General features: G+C 21.5%; 8 protein-coding genes across 8 annotated transcripts; 5 read left to right on the plus strand and 3 right to left on the minus strand. All coding sequences in view use genetic code 6, as the record gives it.

Moving 5' to 3' along the window:
* Positions 1–993: 993 nt before the first annotated feature.
* On the plus strand, positions 994–1447 carry TTHERM_00656040 (import inner membrane translocase subunit TIM14; the record flags this gene model as incomplete). The annotated part of the gene is made up of 3 exons (XM_001032235.3): positions 994–1033; positions 1086–1331; positions 1389–1447. The coding sequence occupies 3 exons, from the start codon at positions 994–996 to the stop codon at positions 1445–1447; spliced, it is 345 nt and encodes a 114-aa protein (XP_001032235.2).
* An 894-nt stretch (positions 1448–2341) lies between these two features.
* On the plus strand, positions 2342–3707 carry TTHERM_00656050 (DnaJ domain protein; the record flags this gene model as incomplete). Its single annotated transcript, XM_001032236.3, has 3 exons — positions 2342–3137; positions 3369–3581; positions 3640–3707. 3 exons carry the CDS (start codon positions 2342–2344, stop codon positions 3705–3707), a joined length of 1077 nt encoding a protein of 358 aa, XP_001032236.1.
* Positions 3708–5473: 1766 nt separating this feature from the next.
* On the plus strand, positions 5474–6084 carry TTHERM_00656060 (NUDIX hydrolase; the record flags this gene model as incomplete). Its single annotated transcript, XM_001032237.1, has 2 exons — positions 5474–5664; positions 5814–6084. 2 exons carry the CDS (start codon positions 5474–5476, stop codon positions 6082–6084), a joined length of 462 nt encoding a protein of 153 aa, XP_001032237.1.
* Positions 6085–7159: 1075 nt separating this feature from the next.
* On the plus strand, positions 7160–8152 carry TTHERM_00656070 (NUDIX hydrolase). The gene is made up of 2 exons (XM_001032238.2): positions 7160–7634; positions 7784–8152. The coding sequence occupies exons 1-2, from the start codon at positions 7339–7341 to the stop codon at positions 8052–8054; spliced, it is 567 nt and encodes a 188-aa protein (XP_001032238.2). The 5' UTR covers positions 7160–7338; the 3' UTR covers positions 8055–8152.
* A 957-nt stretch (positions 8153–9109) lies between these two features.
* Positions 9110–11426, plus strand: TTHERM_00656080 (nucleotidyl transferase family protein; the record flags this gene model as incomplete). The annotated part of the gene is made up of 7 exons (XM_001032239.3): positions 9110–9147; positions 9235–9350; positions 9442–9593; positions 9836–9994; positions 10051–10616; positions 10963–11109; positions 11282–11426. The coding sequence occupies 7 exons, from the start codon at positions 9110–9112 to the stop codon at positions 11424–11426; spliced, it is 1323 nt and encodes a 440-aa protein (XP_001032239.1).
* Positions 11109–15519, minus strand: TTHERM_00656090 (B-box zinc finger protein). The gene is made up of 7 exons (XM_001032240.2): positions 15286–15519; positions 14810–15137; positions 14483–14719; positions 13842–13987; positions 13287–13787; positions 12031–13235; positions 11109–11977 (listed from the first exon to the last, which is right to left on the minus strand). The coding sequence occupies exons 1-7, from the start codon at positions 15453–15455 to the stop codon at positions 11652–11654; spliced, it is 2913 nt and encodes a 970-aa protein (XP_001032240.2). The 5' UTR covers positions 15456–15519; the 3' UTR covers positions 11109–11651.
* Positions 15520–15829: 310 nt separating this feature from the next.
* On the minus strand, positions 15830–18051 carry TTHERM_00656100 (hypothetical protein). The gene is made up of 9 exons (XM_001032241.2): positions 17394–18051; positions 17242–17331; positions 16981–17070; positions 16831–16929; positions 16594–16773; positions 16447–16536; positions 16308–16397; positions 16071–16163; positions 15830–16021 (listed from the first exon to the last, which is right to left on the minus strand). The coding sequence occupies exons 1-9, from the start codon at positions 18020–18022 to the stop codon at positions 15913–15915; spliced, it is 1470 nt and encodes a 489-aa protein (XP_001032241.2). The 5' UTR covers positions 18023–18051; the 3' UTR covers positions 15830–15912.
* Positions 18052–18890: 839 nt separating this feature from the next.
* Positions 18891–23321, minus strand: TTHERM_00656110 (hypothetical protein; the record flags this gene model as incomplete). Its single annotated transcript, XM_001032242.1, has 1 exon — positions 18891–23321. One exon carries the CDS (start codon positions 23319–23321, stop codon positions 18891–18893), a length of 4431 nt encoding a protein of 1476 aa, XP_001032242.1.
* Positions 23322–25294: the final 1973 nt, after the last annotated feature.

Here is a 25294-nt window from a genome sequence, read left to right on the forward strand (position 1 = left end):
TTTTGTTCTTCTTTTTTTATATAACAATAAATAATATATATACTGATAGGCAATAAATTAATTTTTATTAAAATCATCAAAAATAAACTCTCATATTTCCATAAAATATTAATTATTGTTGTTAAAATTTTTAATTCTAGTAGTTATCTTATTAACATAATCAAATTGTTAATTTTACTTACTTATTAATTTCTACAAATAAATATATTTTTGATTTATTTATCTTCTTCATTCATATTTTAGCAAAATTTGATAGGTGATACATTAATTTATATTAAATTCATCAAAAATAAAATCTCATATCTCCATAAAATATCATAATATTTTTGATTTATTTATCTTCTTCATTCATAGTTTAGCAAAATTTGATAGAATTTTTATGAAATTGATCAAAAATAAATTCTCATATTTCCGTAAAATATTATTTATTATTGATGAGTTTTTGTAATTTTAGTAGTTATCATATTAACATAATCAAATTATTAATTTTACTTACTTACTTACTTATTAATTTCTACAAATAAATATATTTTTGATTTATTTATCTTCTTCACTCATATTTTAGCAAAATTTGATAGGTGATATATTAATTTTATTTTTATGATCAAAAATAAATTCTCATATTTCCATAAAATATTATTTATTATCAATAAGTTATTGTAATTTTAGTAGTTATTTAAAGGAAATAATCAAATTTTTATTTTTACTTACTTATTAATAATACCTTCAACAAATAAATATATTATTGATTTATATACAGTGCTTACGGTCAATTTTTACAAAATTATTTAAATATTATCTATACTCAATTTTTCATCTTTTGTAGTTTATCAAAACTAATTTGATAGGTGATAAATTAATTTTTAAATTGATCAAAAATTCTCATATTTCCAGAAAATATTATTTGTTTTTGATACAATCTTGCAAATTTTAGTTGTTATTTTACAAAAATTACAAATATTTAACTTCAGAAATTTTAATTGCTAAAAATAGATGATTAGATTTGGCTTAGTATTAGTAGCAACAGGGTTAAGTAAAATCAATTACACTATCATAAATAATTAAGGTTTCTCATAATTTAATAGTAATTAAAGGTACTGTAAGAGCTTATAGAGAATTAAAATTGATGTCAAGAGCAGCACAAAATTAATACAATTATTAAAATTAAAAAGATCTATTTAAATTTGAAAAAGGAGTGGGTTTTTAAAATCCAATGACTCGAGAAGAAGCTGAGCATATTTTTGGAATATATTCTCCTTCATCTTTAGCAAACTTAGAAGAGATAAACAAAAGGCATCGCCAGTTAATGAAAATAAACCATCCAGATTAAAGTAAATAATGATTAGTATTAAACTAAAAATTCTTATTTTATTTATATACTCTACTAGGGGGAAGTCAATATATAGCTTAAAAAATAAATGAAGCGAAAGACCTACTATCAAAATGACATTAATAAAGCGCTATTGAATGGATATATTTTCATTATTTGAATTTTAGACAGGGATAAATTCTTATTTTAAAGATGAATAAATAAGTCAATTAATTTATAAAATATTATATATTTAGATTTTGATTTAGGCAAAACTTATATTGAGTTGATTAAAAAAATCACCTCTTTAGTTATAAAAATGATTCTTTTAATATAATTAAATTAATTTTATATTGTAAATTATTGTTTGTTTGTTTAAAATTGTATAAAAAAAATTATTAATACCTCTGTTAAATTGATTATTTATATAATTTATTTTATACTCAAAGTCTACTTTTTAAATTAAAAAACAAATAAAAGAATTCATTGATAAAAAACAAGTACATTTTTAACAGAAGAATTTAGCTGTGTTTGAATTTTAGACAGGAATAAATTCTTATTATAAAGACGAATAAATAAGTCAATTAATTTATAAAATATTATATATTTAGATTTAGACAAAACTTATATTAGGTTGATTGAAAGAAAAAATCACATCTTTAGTTATAAAAACAATTTTTTAATTTAATTAAATTCATTTTATATTGTAAATTATTGTTAGTTTGTTGTTTAAAATTGAATAAAAAAATGTATTAAAACCTCTGTTAAATTAATTATTTAATATATTTTATAGTGAAAGTCTACTTTTTAAATTAAAAAATAAACAAAAGAATTCATTGATAAAAAATAAGTACATTTTTAACAGAAGTATTTAGCTGTGTTTATATAATTGATAACTTTATATTTTGAAGAAATTGCGAATTTAATAGCTAGTTTTGAATAGAAAATTTATATTGAGTGAAATAACATTACTATAATTATTAAATAATTAATTAGAAAAGCAAATATATATATATAAATAGATAATTAAAGATGTAGACTACAGAAAATAGCTAAGAAATATAAAGTGAATTATAAAGTTCTGTTTTTAGTTTTTTCGAAGAAATTAAGGGCAAGTTTTTTGGGCCAAAAAAGGTTGAGGAGGTTAAAGTATTTGAACCTGATGTTGTCAAATCAGTTGAAGAACTTTAAGTGAAAATTTTAGAATCATCTTAGACCTCTCCTTTTCTTAGTGATTTTGAAAAGAAGTGTTTTAGAAATTTAGATTACAGCTATAAGCTAGATCAAACAGACAATTTTTTCAAATTTTACAATAGATTAATATACAGCGTTCATCCTCGTATTTTAGAGTAAGAATAAAAAGCTAAGGAGATGACTTGGTCATAGGTTTTTAGTGAACTTAAAGATTTCTAAAAGAAAAAAGTCGAGTATCTTCGTGAAAAGTATAAAAATTAAAAAAACAAATAAGAAGAAGAAGATGATGATGACGAAGTTAATGAGTAAGGATACGGAGGAGACATATTTGGCTAATAAAAAGAAAAAGTGAGATAAAACGATGATTTAGATAAGTTATATGACATAGGAACTCATTTTAAATATTTTAAAAAAGAGTATTATACAAATTAAGCTAAAATAGATCAAACTTCGAAAAATTTTGATATAGTTGTTTATAAAGATTCTCTTGAAGATATAGATCCACTTTACGCAACATATCCTAAACATGATATTCCCATCATTGATTTATTCTTAGTGAGATTAGAAAAATTTTAGTTATGGTCCAGCACTAGAATATTTTCAATGGGTTTTCTGTGCACTTTCCCTATTTTAGGTAATTACTCTTATTTATATTTATACTGATTATTCAAAAAAATAAATAAAAAAAATCATAAATTAATTAAGAGAAATTTCTAAAATTAATTTATATCCTTCTTTACTTTTTCTAAAATAAATCTTTTGTAAATAATTTTATTTCACTATAGTATAACTAAAATTATAACTTCATTAATCAAAAATTAAATATTTCATTTTATAATTGATAATTTATTTTATTATTAAAAAGTTGGTATGGTTTTGGCAAGACAAGTGCCAAAGAACCTAGGTGGTGCTGATCTATTTAAAACTACTGTAAGCAAATTCCTCTACAAAGGTGGATTTTAAGATAAAATGAATAGAAGAGAAGCAGCATTAATTTTAAATCTCAAGCAGAATGCTACCAAAGAAGAAATTAGAAAAAGCCACAGAAAAATGATGATGACAAACCATCCTGATAATGGTAATTTCATTCTACCTTATTTAAGATCTACATAATTAAATTTCCTTTTTTTAAATAGGTGGTTCTCAATATGTTGCTACAAAAATCAACGAAGCTAAAGAACTTATGTTAAAAGGAGACATTTGATACAAATTTTGAATAAAACTATTTAGATAATTATTTTTATGAAACACACACTTCTTATTGCTTTATGAGGATAAAAAATATTTAATATATATCAATTTATAAATAAATTTTATATTTTATTCAATCAATTTTGTATTTTCTCTATCATTCACTCAGTTAGTTAATTAGTTATTTAGTCATTCAGCCAGTTATTCTGTTTGGATTAATACACTATCTTTTTTGTTAAATTTCTTCCTAAAAGTAAATTCATAAATTCATATTTGATAATTATAAAAATTTATTTTTTAATATTTATCATTAATTAAATATCCACTAAATTTATCTCCAATATTTTTGAAAAAAAATAAATGATTTGATAGGAATAATATTTTTACAAACTAATTGAAGTAATTATTTATTTTTTAATGAATAAACTTATTTTCAATTTATTTTTATTTATAAAATTAATTAATTTGTAAGTTCTTAACTTTAATCTCATTAATTTATTAAAATTATCATTATTATAAATATTTTTTGTATTTTTAATTTTCAAATGTGGATGGATGCTGTTGATGCATATATACACTATTCATTTATGCTCAGAAATTATTTTCTAATTTATGCAACTTAGCAAATATTTTTTTTAATTTAAATTTTACTTATTTATCAAATATTAGTTTAATTTATTTAAAATAATTTTTTGTAAAAAACAAACAATAAAAATGATAAATAATTTAAATAATTGTTTTCTAAAAGCTTAAAATTATTTTAAATTTATTTTATATCAATATTATTGAAATTTTTTAAAGTTCAAACAATATATATAATATTTTAAAAAATGTAAATATGTTAATTTTGATTCACAAAATCTTTAGCTTAAAAATATCAAGTTATATATGTTAGCAGAAAACACATAAATAACAAATATTGCTTCTTAAAAATGAATTTTCTTCATAAATAAATACAAAAAAAATAATTATTTCAATAAAAAGGTATTTAAATTTAATATAAAAATGAATGACAAAAAATAATAAAAATATTGATTATAATTTTATGTGGGTAAGTAAAGATAATGAACCTCTTACAAGTTCAAATCTGAATCAGAATATTACATTTTTCCTACTAATTTTAAATTGAATTTACAATCAAACAAAAGTAATTTATTATTTATTTATTAAATATATCTATAAAAATAATTTCTTTCTTTTCTTATTCAATTTCAAATTTTAGTCTATTTTAATTTGGAAAAATATGATATCAAACCAGCATAACATTATTTATAAATACATCATAAAATGAGCAGTTTTAGAGAGGGGGATTTTATAGAATCATAATCTGTAACATAATCGAATAACTTTTAATTGATGCAATTACTAAATTTAATTAATATACTAAATTTTAGCCATTTAAAAACAATATTATTATATCTAAAAAAATACATTTTAAACTAAAGCTTTCAAAATAAATCCTTAAAGTATCTAAAAAATAAAAGAAGATATACTTTTCTGTTACTTATTTTTAGTAAATATTAACAAAAAAAAAATAAATTCATTTTTAGGTAAAAAAGTTAAGCCTCATTTGAAGAAAGAAGACACTTTAGAGATAGAATCAACTAGATAAAAATAAGGTCCGCTATTTTAAAGATTATTTGAATTCTTAAAGGTTATAAATTACTGATTGAAGGGTTTATATATTAAGTATATCTATCTATTTTTGATATAAAAATTTTAATTAATTAAACAAATTATAAATTAACAAAAATTCTTTAAAAAAATACTGCTAGAAAAATGGATAGACCAAAAATTGGAGTCGGTGTTTTTATTTTTAACAAAGATATTAATAAATTTTTGATGTCAAAGAGAAAAGATTGTGGTAGAGTTGCTTTAATGGGAGGTCATCTTGAGAGATTTGAGACTATTTGTGAGTGCGCTTAAAGAGAAGTGCTAGAAGAATCTAATCTGTCAATACCACTTTTACAGTAAGCTTATTACTTGATAATTTCTTTTTTAGCACCAAAAATCTATTCAAAATTTGACAAATGATTAAATTTATATTAAAATAAGAATTAATAAACTTCTATATGTATTTTGTATGTATCATTTATTTTTCAAAACTAATTTTTAAAAGTTACAGAGAATATCCTACTGCTTTTAATGCTATAAACAAAGAAGACAATTATCATTATGTAACTTTCTTTGCTGTAGCTATTAAACCTGATGATTAGGAATTTTCTAATACTGAACCTGAAAAATAAGAAGATTGGGAATGGTATGGAGAAGAAGAATTTATTAAAGTATATAAGGAAAAGAAACTTTATTATTCTATTGAGTGTCTCTTTAAATCCTGCAATGAGGATTTCAATATATTGATTGAAAGAATTAAATAACTTATCAAATGATTTTTTATAAATTTATCTTTAATCTTATTTATTAGTGAAATTTATTGATAGATAAATAATTGCTTTTGTATGATTAGATTACTTGATTTCATTTATTAAAAAACAAACTTTTAATTTATAAAATTTTTATATTTTATTCATAAATTTAATTATCTTTATTACTTGTATTTGATGCAATTTTAAAAATGCATTTGTTTTATAAACAAACGATTGGTATAATTAAATATATAAATATATCATTATTTTGATAAAAATGTTGCTTATATTTAAAAATCCTATTAAAAAGTATAATTCTTATTTAAGTAGAAATAAAAAATTATTATATTATATCATTGTTATTGTTTCAGATTGATTAGTTAATTAATTAATAAATAATTATTTCAAATTTAAATATTACTGCAAAGCATTTAATTGATAGAATTTATTATAAATTTTGAAAATATTAAATCATATCTTTTCAATTTTTATTGAAATTTTTTTGCAAATTTGTTAATTTTGATTAATAAAGTGTTTAGCTTAAATATATAAAATTATATAAGCCAGCATAAAATGCATGGATGGATAATAATTAATGATCCTTAAAAATGAATTTTGTTAACTAAGAAATACTAAAAAAATTATTTAAATAAAAGTTATTTTAATTTATCATTTTGAATTCTAATAAAAATAAATCACAAAAATAATAAAATACTGATTATAAAATTATGTATTTACAATCAAGCAAAAATGATAAATATTATATCTATTTAGCTCTCTGTTAAATAGATTTCAAAAAAATAATTTCGCTTTTTTTTATGGTATTCAGTTTCAAGCTTTAGTCTATTTTAATTTTGGATAAATAATATATATTAAACCACTAGAACTTTATTTATACATTACACCGCGAAATGAGCAGTTTTAGAAAGGGGGATTGTTTAACTTTATAATCTGTAACAAAATTAAATGACTATTGATTTATGTATTTACTAAATTTATTTAATTTACTCAATTTTAGTAGTTTTGTCTGCATAAAAATATGTTTTAAAATAAAATTTTAATATAAATCCTTAAAGTAATTAAAATAAAAGAAAAAATACTTTCTTGTTACTTATTTTTGTAAATATTTATAAAAAAAGTACAAAGTTTATTTTTAGATAAAAAAGTTAAGCCTAATTTAAAGAAAGAAGACACTTTAGAGATAGAATCAACTAGATAAAGATAAACACCGCTTTTAAAGATTATTTGAATTCTTAAAGGCTATAAATTACTGAGTGTATGGTTTATATATTAAGTGTTTATATTTTTAATATAAACTTTCAATTATTAAAACAAATTATAAATTAACACAAATAAATTCTTTAAAAAAATACTGCTAGAAAAATGATTAGACCAAAAATCGGAGTTGGTGTTTTTATCCTAAACAAAGATCTTAATAAATTCTTGATGTCAAAGAGAAAAGATTGCGGCAGATTTGCTTTAATGGGAGGTCATCTTGAGAGATTTGAGACTGTTTGTGAGTGTGCTTAAAGAGAAGTGCTAGAAGAATCTAATCTGTAAATACCGCTTTAAGAGTAAGTTTATTGATTGCTAATTTCTTATTTAGCATCAAAAACCTATTAAAAATAAATTTGAAAACTCATTAATTTTATATTAAAATAAGAATTAATTAACTACGATTTGTATTTAAAGTGTAATTTTTTTTTAAACTAATTTTTAAAAGGTACAAAGAATATCCTATTGCTTTTAATGTTATAAATAAAGAAGAAAATTTTCATTTTGCAACTTTCTTTGCTGTAGCTGTTAAACCTGATGATCAAGAATTTTCTAACACTGAACCTGAAAAATAAGAAGATTGGGAATGGTATGGAGAAGAAGAGTTTATTAAAGTATATAAGCAAAAGAGACTCTACTATTCTATTGAGTCTCTCTTTTAGTCTTGCAATGAGGATTTCAATATATTAATGGATAGAATTAAATAGCTTATCAAATGATTTTTATATAAATTTATGTATGATTGATTATGTTACTTAATTAGTTTATTAAAAAACTTTTAATTTATAACATTTTTATATTTTTTTCATAAATATTAACATCTTTTTTACTTGTAATTGATACAATTTCTAAAATAAATAAGTTTTTTTCATACACAACTTTTAATTTAATATTCTACAAATTAATTCATAAATATCTATGCAAGTAAATATTAAAACCAAAATCATAGAATTTTATTTTAATTAATATTATAAATCTAAAATAAATATAGTTATATTTGATGTAATTTTTATGAAAACTATAAAAAATTATATTTATTTAAATTATATTATATTAGATAATAAAGTTTATTTTTTAGTGAATTATAGAGAAGGGAATCAATTATAAAATTAATTTACTCAATAAAATAAAACTTCAAAAAAAACCTAAAACAAACATGATATTTTATAGGTCATAAAAACAAACCCTCTCATTTAATGAATTTTAATTGACACTTTACCTTTATTTTATTTTCAAATAATTTGAAATAAAACTATTTCTAATTCTTTTTACAATGGCTTTGATAGTTCGTTTATATTTTTGCTTTTATTAAAATATATTAAACTTAAAGAAAAAAAATGAATACAATTAAATATTTTAAGCAAATTAATATTGAATTGAATTAGTTTTATGAAGGGATTAAATAATGATTTTATGATGTTCAAGCAAGCTATTTTGAAATTTGATGTAGAAATAAGACTAAATAGAAGATCTACTTAAATAAATTGCGAGCAGCTTAATTTTTTATATATAAATAAAGTAAAAAGTATAGAAGGTCATGTATCTTTTATATTCTTTATTCTATTCCTTGAATTTTTCATTAATATTTTTTATTAAACAAATTTATCATATTAAATCAAAAGATATTTTTCGCTGAAGATTTGGATATTAAAAGCAAATTAATTAATTAGTTAATTAATTAATTATTAATAATTTACAATATCAACACTAATCATAAATATTAAAATATACCTTTGAAAGTTATTTAAATTACATAAAACTAGGTTCATCTAAAATGTAGTAGAATTATTAAGTTGTTATATTAGCCGGAGGGTAAAATAATTTATTTATTTATTTAGTGAAATGATATTTATATTTTTTATATTAAGTATAATTTGATTTGTTTTTGTTAAAATTTAGTTAAGGTACTGAATTGTATCCTCTTTGCGAAAGATTCCCAAAGGCTCTTTTACCAGTTAACAATAAGCCTCTGATTATTTACTAGTTAGAAAAATTAGAAAGCAATGGATTTACAAGTAATAATTATGAAAAAACAAACAGCTTTAGCCAAATAATAGAAAGCAAATTTTCTTCTGATTTCAAATTATCATTTAAATATAAAAATAGATGTGCTTATACTTACCTCTAAGAACACAAGTAAAATTGAAAGATATATAAAGGAATATTACTAAGGCTAGGTTAAATATGAGTTGATAACAATTCCAGATGAAAAAAAAGAAACATTTGAAGCAATCAGACATGTTTCAAATAAAATAAATGTAATTAATTACTGCAATTAATTCTACGTTTTTGAATAAAAATACAAATCAAAAATATGAAGATTATTCAAACTAATAAAAACATAGTTATTAAGAATACAAAAATAAATGACTTTAATTTAGATAAATGGATATTTTTGTGAAAAGTTAAGCTTTTCTAGAAAATGCAAGCAATTTGCATATTATTAGTTGCTAAATATATACTTTTAATTTTTTAAATTCAAAAATTTTTATAAACACAGAAAGACTTTATTCTTATTGCTTGTGACTCAATTACTGATTTAGGCTTAGACGATGTAATCGAATAGCATATTTTAACTGGAGCTTATTTGACAGCTGTTTTAAAGGAAGATAAAGTTGATGAAGAAAATAACAAAATCATCAACCCAAGTTCTTCAGCTGTAAAATATTTAGTTTATTATATTGAATGCTAAAAAAAATAATTAATATTAATCAGGATAACCATGATGTATTCCTTATCGATGAGACAAATAATAAGATTTTGTATGTGAACTCTTTCTATGAAATAAAAGAAAATGGATTAAAAATAAAAAAATCTATTTTGGCAAGCAACCCCGAAGCAAGCATTAAAACTAATCTTTTTGATTCCCACATATATATTTGCAAAAGACAAATCCTTTAAATATTGTGTAAATTAGAAAAGAAGGTAAGTGATACAATTTCTTCTTGGAAAGAAGATTTGTTCCCATTTTTAGTAAGAAATCAGTAAAACTAAAACTTACTCGAACTCTTGGATGAGATTAAAAAGAGTGAACACGAAGAAGAAGAATAACAATATGGTTTACTAAACAAAGATGAAAGCAGTGAAGAAAAAATATCTAATATTCCCATAATAGCTTTTATAACTAATAAAAATTACATTAAAAGAGCTAATAATATCAAAGATTATATATAAGGAAACTTCGATTGTATTAAAACTGATAAAGTCATGCCAGAATCCTATGTTGAAATCTTCTAAAATAATGGTATCCCTCTTATCTCTATCTAAGAATCTGATATTAAGTATTATTTAAATTATTTATTTTATTTTCTCATAAATTAATACAAATAAATAATATTTATATCATATTTATGTAATCGATCATAAATATCATTTATAATAATTAAATTTCTAAATTAATTTTAAGAATTAAAAAAATTAACCATAAATTCTCATTTATTAACACCAAACCCCTTCTTTTATAATCAAGTTTGTTTTGTATACTTTTCAAAAATATTTTTGGATTTAATCTATTATTTTGGAATTAATAAAAGAGGATTTGTGGTAAATTTGAATTTTCTTAATAAAAATATAAATAACTAGAAAAAATAAAAAATTTATTAATCAATATTAATTTTATAAAATTAGAATTAACTAAAGTAATATTGCTGATAAATCATAGATAGGTCCTAAAGTATAAATTAATAAATCTATCATTGGACCATAATGCAAGATTGGAGATGGTGTTAAAATTTCTAACTGTATTATATTTAAAGAAGTCACCATTGAGTAAGGGTAAATTACAATTAAATTAATTAGTTTTATATAAATTAAAATTTAAGTTCATTGATAAGTAATCCATAAAATAACAAAAAAATTAGCTAGCTAGCTAACTAACTAACTAAATAAATAAATAAATATAAACATATAAAAACAAACAAATAATTTATTTTTTATTAAATTTAAGATGCGTCTTATAAAACTGTATCATTGGAAACAAAGCCACTATTAAGTAAAATTCTAAACTTAATGACTGTTAGATTGGTGTTAATGGTGTTGTAGAAGCAAACAGCTCTCTTTCTGCTGAAGTTGTTGTTCAAGAAGACAATTGATTCATTTTTGTTATAGGGAGATAAGGGCATATTTTTAAAATAAGATTCGATTTTAAATAGTTATATTTTTTTGAAAATTTAATAAGTACACATTTTTAATATCTATCTGTATTTGTTTGTTTTTAGTTTCAATAAAATATTATTTTAGATAAAAAAATAAATATTATTTATTTATTTTAGAATTTTTTGTAGCATTTTAAGTTATTTTAACTAGTGTGGAGCAAATCAAATATGAATATTACAAAGAAGCTAAATGTTCTTTAATTTATCTTTCTTTTTATAGATTTAAATATTGTTATTAAGTAGATATATATTTTTTAAGGTTTCATTTTTAGATAAATAATTTAAGATGTCATCAAAGCAATTTTCTGTGCATAGATTGCTAGTTAAATTTAATGTGTGTATCTTTTGATTACTCTTTTCCAAACCCAGTAATATGTGCTACAAACCAATATCACTAATTTTGTTCTTAACTAGCTTGATACTATCAATTTATAGTTTCGTCTTTCCTAACTCTATACCTAGTTCTTCACATTCTTAGTCATTTACATCTTTTTTAAAATAGGTTTTAAAAATCAATATAAATAAAATAATTTAATATTACCTTCACTTACTAATTCTATTTAATCTATGTACTCATTTTATTTTAACTTTTAAAGCAATATTTTAAGTTTTTCAGATTTCTTTTTGTAAGCATTTTTACGTTGTGTGTGAGGAGATTGAGTTTGTTATTGTTGTTGTTGTTGACTTACTGATTTATTGCTTACGTTGCTTTTGTTTGGTGACTTGATGAATTTTAATGAATTATTTTTGATAGAGTTGTTATTCTTTTTTACTAAATTATGATTAGAATTTTATTCGGTGGCAGTTGCAGAGATAGAGTTGTATGTGTCTTCATTATTACTCATGCGGGTTGGTAATGTTTTACTAAGATCACTATTTTACTAATTTATATATGAATGATTATTGATCTAGTCTTTTGTTTTAATTATTTCGCTTCCATTTTATCTTTGAATTTTCTTTGTTGGAGTTAGAGATTTCTTTATACTAGCATAATCTTGATAATGATCAGCATTTGTGTAATGAGATCTAGCACTCTTTATTTCTAAGTTACTTTGTCTTAAATCTGAACTTTTTTTCATTTTTCCATATTAAGACGTTTCGAAATCATTAAGTTTAAAAGGAGATCTATTTCTAGATTTATTTAAAGTAGAGTTACTAATTTAACTATTTCTAATCTAACTGTTATCTCTTTTTTCACTGAAAGGATTTTCTAATTACAGTTAAGATTTTTTTATGTCTCTTGTGAGGGATTTTTCCACTACGGCTTATATTTTACAGCTATCATGTACTGAAGCAGGTCCATTTTTGAAGTATAGTAATCCACTACCATCCATTTTAATATCAGAGATATTTTATATGAAGGGCTTATTTTATGGTGATAAATTTTAATGATTTATAATAGTGATGTATCCATTATTAATGCTGTTATCAAATTGAGTCTTGCTTCCATTTTCAGCATCATTGGCAAAAGGATATATTTAATGCTGTCTGTCTGATTCGTTGCTATTTATTACGACACTATTAAACATACTTTCTTTTAGAGCTGTGCTTTTAACAAATTCTAATTAATTATCCAAATTTGACAGTAATAATTTATCTTTGCTTAAAGCACTCTCTTATAATTAAGGTATAATATTATTTTAACGATATTATCCTAACTATGCTACTATAGAATCAACATTTTCTAAACTAACTTCCTCCTTTTATTATTAGTTACTTTCTTTGTACTTTGACTTGAATTTTTAGCTTTTTGAAAAAATACAAATATTTTTTTTAATTTTTCAATAATAATTTTACCCCAATGAGTTTTAGCGAGAGCTTGATTATGTGTTACTGTTTTTTCTGTTTGTGATAAAGTAATTACTTGACTTCATATTTTATTTATTAGTAAGAGCTTGATGAGAACTAAGAAATTATTCAGTTGGAGTCTAATTAGGAGTTCCTAGAATAGCTTTTATTTCTTATGGAGAAAGTTAGAAGAATTGAGTGTTACTGAGAATTTCCTTTTAATTTTCTAAAGTTAAATTTTGGATGCTTTTATGAATAATATCGCTTTCGTTTTGTAAAAACTGTATAGACATGCAATTTTCAATAATTGTTTAAACAGAATCTGAGAAAGAAAAGCAAATATTCTCTAAATAATCACCAATCAATTTAACAGGAAATTAGATAAGATTGTGGTATTCTATTTCTAGTTCATTTCCAGATATTAACAATTTTTCCAAGTTAAGGAACAGATCAAAATCAACAGAATTAATTCTATCTAAGCTTTCTTATTAAACTCTAAGAGTGTCAATCCTTTATTTTCAATATAAGATCTATTAAAAAAAGAGATAATTTTTGTTAAATTACATCTAATTCCAATTGTAAATTTTATCGTAGGTTTCCTTGAAAGTATGGTTTTTGAATTTCCTAAACTTCTCTTCAACTTATTCAAAAAACTTTTCTATTTCATCATAGCACTTTTACTCAGAATATTCAAGCAATTTTTAGAACTCCTATGAAATAAAAAAAGTTAATTAAAATTTGAATCATTAAATGTCAGAAATTAATAGAAAATATAAGTCATTTATTTTATTCCTTGAGTATTTTTTATAGTTAACAAATAAATATTTTTTTAAAAGAAAATATTAAGAACTAATTTTATTCATTGAGTAATTTATTTTTTATATTGAACATATTTTCTTTAAAAATAAATTTTATTATAATAAGTAAAATTAAATTTTGTTTTTATCTAAACATACTATACTTTCTGCTAATTAACAATTAAAGGCTGAATTAAAAATATTTTAAATTTAAATTAATCTAGAAAAGTAAGTAACATTTTATTTTTAATTTAGTTTGTTGGTCTAAAATAAATTAACTTATTTTTATTTAAAAATAGCAGTTTGTTTTTCTTGTTTAATTTTTAATTTTGTTTTTTTGCTGGGTCTATATATTTATTGACTTAAGTAACTGCTTATAGCTAATTTTTTTTATGTAAATTAATCTACCTCGAATTTTAGGCGTGTATTTGACTTAAATAATCCTTTTTAATAGTTAATTTTGCTGCAGATGTTATTCTAAAAATTATCTTCCATTTTATTCACAAAGTCCTCTTTAGTTAATTGAATCTTTTGTTTTATTTTTACCATCTGCTCTAAGCCATTTTTATTTTTCTTCTTCATTTCATCCTCTGGAATCACTGTATGATTTTTATGATTTCCGAAAATTGCACAATGTGCACAAATCTAAAATTTATAAATTAAATAAATGATTTTAATGAATTAAAAATTACAAAAGCTTGGATGCTTTTAATAAAAATATCATTGTTTGATTACCTTTTATTAGCATTGTAGGCATCCTAAATCCTATGCTTTCCCATGAACCTAGCACTACTACTACTACTATTAGGACTTTAAAGAATACTTATTTGAAGACATCTATGGTTTAATTTCTTGAGAAGAACAAGGAATCATGTTCTTATCAATAAAAGATTATGCTGATTAAATTGATTTTTGGCTCAAAACTTCTGCCATCTGAAAGGGCTTTTGCTAAATAACACCAAATGAGCTCTATTTTTGATTTTCCTAATGTTACACAATTTTGAGGATAGATATATTCTTTGGGAAATTGTTTATAGAATCTCTGTTGCAAAGAATAATGTCCCTATATTATTTATTAATTATATTATATTCTATCACAAAAATTCATACTAAAATGCTGAATATCTAATCCAAATTAATATATTTTTTTATATTTTTTGATTCTTCATTAAAATATTCAGTAAATTTTAATTGATTGATTAATTGATTACCCATCCTCTGGACATTTAAACGTATGTTTTGAATTAACTAAATTCTTTATTATGCAATCTTCACAATAAGTATGACCGCAATCAGGTATCATCCTTGGTAGTCTATTTGTCTAATTAAATTAATAACTACATATTGAACAAATGAGAGCCTAATTATTTTGTTAATCCATTTAGAAATATTGAAGCTAGCTAGCTAGTTAAAAGTGTAAATTAAACTTTTTTACTGAAAATTATTATTGAAGATTTAGATTATGAAGATTCACTAGAAATAAATATATTGGTAGATAGATATATAGATAATTAGATTAATTGATTGATTTATTATATGATATTTCGCAAAAAAGCAAGTGAATAAATAAATTTTTGATTAAGTTAAGCACTAAAAAGCTTGAAAGTAGGTGAAAATTGATTTAATTAAATTAAGAATACCATCATAATTAAAATAGATATAAAATTTAATACATAATAAAAATAAATAAACTGTTATTATTTATTGCATGCAGTTTAATTTTAATTTTCACTATTAAATTTTATCAATAAATTAAAATAAATATTCTATCGCAATTAATTGTTTTCTCTTATTTTTAGTCATACAGTCAGTAGCCAATCAATCAATCAATCAATCAATCAGTCGTCTTGTTTAATTTATATGAAAAATGTTTATCTTTTTTTCTTAATTTGCTGGAATTGGTTGGAAAGATCCTCCAATTACTCCTAAGTTATTCTATTATTATACCTTCATACTTTAAAATTAATATTTTTTATTAAAATTTAATTTAATTTACCTCAAATCTACATTCAACTTAAGCTATTTACTTTTTATTAAATCAACAGACTTCTTTACTAACAAAACAGAGTCAAAAGTTATTTCATTGCACCTTTTTGTTTTTAATATAAAATTAATTATTATCGTTTTATATTGTTTGTTTTTTGGTATTAATTAAATTTCTATCAATTTATTTATTAACATATTTATTTATTTATTGTTCTTTAAAGGATGAAAAAATAAAAATTATTTATACGATAAATCTGTGGAAAGGTAAGTTAAATTCAGTTTGTTTAAAATTTAAGGAAACAAAGCACTGACTGAGTTGTCATCAATTTGTGTTAATCTTTTTAATAATAATATTTTATTTTATTTCTTTTATTTTAATAATTAACTTTAAGTTAAGGGAGATATGCTGTAACAAATTGCTTTCACTCAAGCTCTATACTAACTAATCAAATCCTGTTGAATCTAAATAATTTAAACTAGAAAAAATACTTTTTACCAATATAATTTTATGAATTAAATATAATTAATCAAACCTAAAATCTAAATCAAGTGTTGTCAGCTTACTCAAATGAGACAACATTTAAGATGCTTTTTGATATATTCCTTCCCCCAAAGAGTTTTGTGATATATTTAAGTATAAAACTCTTAAATCATTACAGTTACTCAAGGCTTAAAGCAACTTTTAAGCACCAAATGTTTGGATTTTATTAAATCTTTTATGATTAATTACAAAACTTTTAATTATTTTAAGTTTGAATAAATTATTTTACTAAAGCTAAATGTTGAGAGTTTCTATCTTTTACATATTCTGGTTATTGATTAGTAATTCTGAAATATAATTAGAACCTTCTTATCCAATATGGCAGTTACTTGATAATTATATAATTTAAGAAAAGGAAACTAAATTGTTAAAATATTACCTTAAACCTAAATATAAATAGTTTATTTTATTTAATTTTTACATTCCTTCTGTTATATATCTAACTCCTAAATCATTTATTCTGTTTTCCCTAATATATTATAATTAATATTCAATAATAAAAAGGTAAAATGCTTTTTTTTAAATAATTAAACTGAATTATTTCATAAATTATTTTTTTAAGATTAGCATTTATTTTTATAATAGTAATTTTTTATTTATTATTCATCTTTCTCCTTTTGAAAGTAAGTAAATTATTTACGACAACTATAAAGACAAAACAGTAATATTAAGGTGACTTTTAGTGAATAAACTGATGGCTTAGCAGCATTTTTCATCTATTGCACACTTTCTTTGATAATTAAATTTATTTTAATAACATTTAAAATGTAAAACTTAATAATCGAAATATACTTGAATTCTAACGTTAAAGATTTTAGAGCTGGGAGCTTTAAAGATTTTAAATTGTCTAAATTTTGAACAGGATTTTAAGAAAAATTTAAAGACAAATCTGTCAAACTATTGTTTTTCATTAGAGATTGAAAAATAATATTTAAATTCGCTACTTTGGTACAAGTTAAGTCTAGTTAGATTATTTTAGTTGTCTTCATAAGTAATTAAGACAAATTTGATAAACTTAAATCATATAAATTATTCATTTATGCATAGATATGAAATGTTTCAATCGATTCAATTAAATTTAGTTGTTTTGTGAGATTTACAATAAAATCCGAATCTGCTTTACTACTTTTTAAACTAATATACAATTACTATATTTTAACTTAAATTTAGGTATTTTCGCTACATGTTTAACTGATTTTATCCAAAGATTCTTTATAAAATTGACAATTAGATAAATCCTAATTATCTAGTTCTATTATTATCCTAGAAGTTTAGCTATTAATCTATGATTTAAGGGAGCTTAAAAAGCTCTTACTGCTAATGTTCACTAACTATGAATCTCTCTTAGAGTTTCTAACAGATCCAAACGTAAATGTTTGGTATCCTTCTGTTTGCTTTAAATTAACATTATTTGCTTGCATTATTTTACTTAGTATATATAAAATCTGTGTAAATTAAAAGATATAATTTATAATAAATAATAAAATTCACCAAATTAAAAAAAATATAATTAAAATATTAAATAATGTCCATTGATTTTTTTGTGTTCTTATTTATTTTTCTAAATAAATTTAAAATTCATTAAAATTTTGATTCTTATCCCTTTTTTCTAATATAAATTTCACTTTCATTTTTAATAAAATAAATTGCTAACAAAAAATATTACAAAATAAATAAATATTTAAGAAAAACTATAACAAAAATTTTTTGCTAGTAAATAAGATAATTAAATTTATTATAAAAGCAACATAGTTAACCAATAATACTATCATACTAACATGAATAGCAAATTATTTTATCACTGAAATATAGATAGTTATTGATTGCTTTTATTTATTGTAAATTAATTATTTATTTAACACATTAAAGATATCAATTTAAATAATTTAAACTTTTTCTAATCTGATTTTAATATTGTTATATTTTTATATTCAATTAAATTTTAATTTAAATAATCAAACTATCCTTTTTTATAAGAAATATTTAATTTTCCTATTTACTTTATCAATCAAATTTTTTTTATTCTATCATTTTTATTGATTTATTTAATATTAAAATAAATTTATTTAATGTTTTGAATTTTAATTAAAATTTGATTGAATATTGTTACCCAGTAAGTTAGTGCTAATTTACATAAATAAAATATAGATAGATAGATAGATAGATAGATAGATAGATAGATAGATAGATAGATAGATAGATTACAATATTATTCAATGATTTGCTTGTTATTTTAAAAAATTAGAATTATTTTTAAAGAATTTACAAAATTTATTGAGGAATTTAGTTTCATAAATTTTATGAGTTACTGAGAGAATTTTATGGGTAAAATAGTTTTAAATCTCCTTACTAAATTGAACTTTTTCTATTATTCTCAGCATTGATCATTTGAGAATTATTTTCAAATGTAATATCATTTAGAATTTTTTGATGTTCTTCAAATTTTGCTGTTTCCTCATTTTTTATTTGATTTTCTGTTTGAGCTTGCTGCAATTCGTCGTTGTCTTCGTTTTATGTCTATCTAATTGCTATCTCAGAGGATTTTTTCATGCTTGGCTTCTTCAGAACTTTCACTTCTTTTTTATGTAAAAAATTTTAGCAGTTTTAGTCAAGATGATTATTGAGTACTTGAGTTTTATCGCTAAATGTACTATTAAACTGTTAGCTAAATGTAGATTTTATCTATTTTTTTGTTGCAGATGATTTTCTTGTATCGTCTTCTTAGTATTGAATTTAGTTCATGCTTTGAATCTTAGTCTCTTCAAATTTATTTTCTGGCTTTTTAGATTTTTATTCTTTGTTTTTTGAACCAGATTTCACTTCTGTTTGCGCCCTATTTTTGTTTATGGATTCTGCTTTGAAGTTATTTGACAGATTGATTATATCTTCTTTTATATTTAAGATAACTGAAGATGCTTTTTCAATGTTTTAATCATTTTAATCTTAAGCTTCTCTGAGGATTTATTATGTTCCTAATTTTTTTGATGAATCTTCTCCACTTTTTTCATTTTTTTAAGGCAAATTTTGAGCAAATGAGTAATTATTGTCTTCTTTAATTTCATAGCTATCAACTTTAATAGGAAGAGATAAAGCAGTGTTTTTATTTTCAGGTTGCTAGTTTTCGGTCGTTTTATTTATGTCTAATATTTTAAGTTGGTGATATTATGGAGTTTCCATTATACTATTTGAAGGAGATGCACAAAAAGTCTAAACTTTTAAGTGATTGTTAGATTTATGTTGAAATTTGTTAAAATTTGTTGGTTAAGAATCAGTCTGCAAAATATTAAGTTACTCAGTTTCTTTGAACTCATTATCCAAAGACTAAGGGCGGAATGTGCATTCAAATTCTTTACGCTTCACGGGATTAGGTGATAAAATCTTTGTAGCTTCTAAGTTTAGCTATCTTTCAGTGAGAGTTTGCTCATTAGGCTCAGTTAAAGAAGGTTCATTTTGCTCTATGATTGGATTACTTTGATGTAGAGTAAGTGTTGTCTTTTTTTGTGGTGAATTAACTTTTAAGCACTTATTATACTATCTTAATAAAAGAGAACCTGACATGCCAACTATTGCATTTTTTTGACTAGGAGCGAAAGGCTATTTCTATAAATCGATTATTTTATTTAACTTTTAATCTTCAAATGCAAGCTTAAAATCAGAGTGGTCATCTGACATTTGTTAAGTTGATGAAAAATAATATTTCGGATTTGATACTTCGCTTACATAATTAATAGATTTCTCTGTAAAACTTGACGATTTAGTGTTCTCTTAATTTATATTAGGCTACTATTTTTATTCTTTTGCTAACTGATTTTAATCAGCTACTGAGACTGAGTTACTAATTTATTTTATATCCACTATAAATTCAGTAGTTTATTGCTGATTAGGTTTTTTTTATTAACTTAGTTATTTATTCTCCTAGTTATAAATAACATCGTTTTAAGCAAGCTTTGCTTTAATAGTCTAAGTCGATTATTTACTTGATTGACTTTCTTTTGATAAGCTTCTCAAGCGGTTGTTATCATTCGGAGGTGAATTTTTTGGGTTTTAAATATTTCTCGAATTTGATCTTGCCTTTTGAACAATAATTTCCTATTTAACTATTTTTTATTACTCGGTAGGTTATGTATTTGACTATTATTGAGAGTTCAATTTAGAATCAGCATTTATAGGAATTTAATGTAATTCAATAAATTTTACATACTACTCTGATTCTTCATTGTTTTCATTTGTCTATTGATACCTATTATTTTAAGGTTTTTATGTAGGAGATTCATTTGAAAATTTAGATTTTTGTAGCTTAAGATGAAACTATGGCAATTAGTTGTTTATAGGAGAATCAAAAGAGTAGTTAGATTATTAGCTGTTGCTCCTAAATTATTTATTGTAGCTGAGACTATTTTAAGAGTTTTCAGAAGTCTAGATTTTTTCATTTTACAACACTTTCCTTGCACTTTAAGAAGATTGATTTCTAATAGTTGATTTAGATCTGACTTTTTATTCTGTTCTGAATATGATATTGCTCTGGTTGTTTAAGCTATTTTTATCAATATCTATTTCGCTATTTGTGTTTTTATTGGTTTCAGTTTACTTTACTTAACTTTTTTAATTACTTTATTATTAGTCTTACAACATCTTTTGTTTATTTTGACTTTGATATAGCTTATTTAATTTCTTAGGAGATTGGAAATCATTTTCAGAGCAGCTATTTGAAAAGCTGCTATTATTAATTTAGTTTTATGATGGAATTCGACTTGCATTATAAGAACCTAAGTAGTACTTTTAATTTGATGCTTAATTTTTCTATATCTAATTTTTAGCACCAGAGCTTATTTAGTCTATTTAAACGTTCGTAGAATTATTTTGATGCTGCTAATTCGGATAATTATAACTTTAATTTAGCTGTTTGTTAGAATTAATTTAATTTTCGAAATTATACTTTTTTTACTACTAAAATAAATCATATTTTAACAATTTCTTTTCTTTATTTTAAACATTTTATTATTAAATTTTTTATTATTTTTATAATTGAGATTAATTTTATGAATTAACTTATCTTTAAACAGCGTTATCAAATGAATTATCTCTTTAGCGAATAGCCAGTAACTCTTCATTCTCTTAATCTCTTGCTTTTTAAGCTGAATAAATTCTTTTATCAGAAAGCTTAAATTGTGGCTAATTATTATTTTTTAATTCTGACGAGGTTTCTCTTTTCTTCTAAAATAATGAAATAGATTGATCTGGATTATTTTTCAAATTTACACTATTTTAAACAGGTTTTATAGCCAAAACAGCTTTATTCTCTAAAGCTTGAATATTTTTCATAAAAAAATCTTACAACAATTGCTTAAACTCTCTAAAATTAAGAAATCCAGCCTTTTCTGTTTCTTTCTACACTAGCTCTAATAAGAACATAGAGAAGTTATTTTTAATAAAAATTTCAAAATCTTTATAACTTTGAATAGGAGAGCCACTGTGGCACTCAAAAAATTAAATTATTTCATCTTTTGAGAGTTTGTTATTCAAATTTTTATCTATTTGATTGAATTTACAGCTTATATAATTTATCAATCTATCCTGCTGTAACCTCTATTTTTGTTAATCGTTTTAATTATTTAAGTAGCTACTTGCAATCCCTGATGATGATTATTCAGTGTAATTTGAGCTTTGTGTATTCTAGTAATTATTTTTAGTCTATTGGCTAGATTTTAATTTGAGAAGAATTTTCCTTTTATAATTTTAAGAATTTACAGATTTATGATTAGAAAAATTCTACTAAAAAAAGGCATTTTGTGGCTATAAATCTGATATTTCAGTTTAATTAATAAGTCCATTAATCGATTTAGAAGCGGAATAATGAGGATCATTATTTGATTCGGTAATAGATTTTGACTTTACTTTTCCTGCCTAGCTCATTTCTGTATTGACTCTTCCAACTATTTCCTCAAATGACTTGTCTATATACTTCTTGGTAATATAGCTATGATTATTTGTATTTTAGCATTGACTATTATTATTTTAATATGGAGAAATCTAGCCTCTAGGAGACTACTAAGTTTTTATACCTTGCCTATGTCCTACTACATGTTATGGATAATAATTATGGTCAATAGAATACCCCAATTAATAAGGTCTTATTGCAGAGTTGATATTAACAGAATTATTTTAATTCTAAATATTTTGATAAGTATGACTATTATTATTATTGTTTTGAGATATCATTGGTAGTTTTAATTGTATGTTTGGAAATATTTTGTATACGCACTTGCCATTCATATAAGCATTTTATTCCTGCTTCTTTTCTATTGATTAATGAGTTTAATTTTGGTTACTGTTCAAATTACTCATTCCATTTATATTCCATTAATTATTGTTGCCATTTCTATCTATCTCCTTATTATTTTAATTGTACGAATTAGCGCTCTCTGCTCTTATTTCTCTCTTTCTACTTGGCAATTATTCCTTTTAAATAATTCTTTTTTCTTTATTGCCTACAGATCCATCTTGACTAAGTATTTTATTTATACCTTCTTTATTATCTATATCCCGAATTAAATATTCTACGAATGAAGAGTTTATCTTGCTAGATTTTTTGCTCCTTTCAGGGCTAGTTTTCTGCTTATAGAAGCTTTATTCAATATCATGTGCTTACTACTGATCTAAAGCTTCCTTCGCTCGAAAAGATGTGTTGCTGTTAGTTTCAGAGTTAGATCTTTTTATCATTGATGCTAATCTAAAAAGATGCAGCTGAGCTTCGAATTATTAACTAACTGTATAACTTAAATCAACCTATTTTGACTGTTATACTTTATAATGTATAATGAAGGATATCTTAGTATATATCGATCTATGAAATATATCTTATTACTTAGAACAATATATTGTATGTATTCACAAACTTTATCTCACAATATATTTACTAATTAAAAAATTGATTAATTAATTAATTAGTTATTAAGGTGATATTTTAAAAATAGTTAATTAATTAATATTATTAACATCAAAGTGATGCAACTCAATTAAAATTGAAATCATCATCAAAATATTATTAAGATCATCACCATTAGCAATTACTAGAGAAAAATACAAATACTGATAATTTTATTAGTGAGTTTCGCTTTTTTTAGAGTTTTCAATGTTAATTATGAGTAAATATCTAATTTATTAAATAACCAAAATCTCATTTTCAATAATTGTAATAATTGATTTACTCTAGAAAGAACAAATACAAATTAACCACACAATACTTTGATCAATATTTAACAATCAATTAATTGCTAATCAATCTATTTTAAACCACTAACCCTAATTAAAATATCATTCTCTTATCACTATTCTAATCTATAATTCTTTATTTTAATGTAACAATCATTTAAATTTAAATAAATTAAAAGCTAAGCAAGCTTAAATAAACTATGATAAAAATTAAATTCATTTTTTAATTTAAAACAAACAAAACCAATATTTTAGAATTTAAAAGATAACTTCTTTAATTTTAAATATTATTATTTAATAAACAAATAAATAAATAATTTTTTTTAAAAAAAATGGAATGATTATTTTATCTTCAATTTCAATACAATTTTAAAATTCTAAAACTAATATTAATAATTAAATTCATAAGCTTATAACTATTTACTTAAAATATTTATTTTTTAAAATACAAAGAAAAAATAATTTTTAAATTGTCACACCAAATAAAAAACAAACACAACCAAAATATTATGTGTATTCTTCTTATTAAAGAATGTAACAAAGGGGTATATTTTTGATATTTATTTTTAACTTTACCAAAATTTTCTTGTATTTAAAATATTATTTTTAAATTCTTCAATGTTATTATTTATGGTATTTATTAGTAATCAAAAAATTAATAAATGAATGAATAAGTCAGGATATTTATTCATTTATATATTTGTTCTAATTTATCACATAAAAATAAAACAATTAATATGAAATTAAACAAAAAGTATTTAATTTAAATCTATTTTAAGAAACTTTAAAAAATCATAAAAAATGTAATTTAAATTTTAAAAATAAAAATTTAAAATTTCATAATTAAATAAATACTTTTTAAAACCATTTTATTTGCAAATTAGTAATAATATAAATTTAAAATATTAAGTTTCTCTAACTAACCTCCTATTTTTGAAGCTTGCAAAATATGATAAAAAAATATTTTTGCTTTAACTTAATTTACTTTTTTAATTATAGATAGACCTATTTAAGATTAAGTTGTTTGTAAATATAAGTAAGTAATCTTACAACATAAAGAATTGAATTACAGAAATTTTTTCAAAAATTAATTTTAAAAACTAAATTAGAAAAAATACTTCCTTTAAAAAATGAAGCAGACTAAATAGTTTAAAGCTTTGTTTAATTTTTTATCTATATTCTTACCTTAAATAATATTTAAAATAGCAATAATTATCAAATGAAATATTTTAATTATATTTAAATATGTTTGAATTATGAATTATTAAGATTTTTTTTTTTTTGGATTTAGCTGATAACTAATATATCGTTAATTCATTTAAATAATTGAAGTAAAGACTTCAAAAAGACGATAGCATGAAAAATACATTTGATTATTTGATTTTTTTTGCTTTGATTAAAAATTGTTTATAAATTTACATTTCCAATCACCAAACAAAATATTATAAACCATAACATTTAAAAAAATCAAAATAGTAAAA

This window comes from Tetrahymena thermophila, assembly GCF_000189635.1.
Source record: "Tetrahymena thermophila SB210 genomic scaffold scf_8254435, whole genome shotgun sequence".
In the NCBI taxonomy this organism is placed as follows: Eukaryota; Ciliophora; class Oligohymenophorea; order Hymenostomatida; family Tetrahymenidae; genus Tetrahymena; species Tetrahymena thermophila.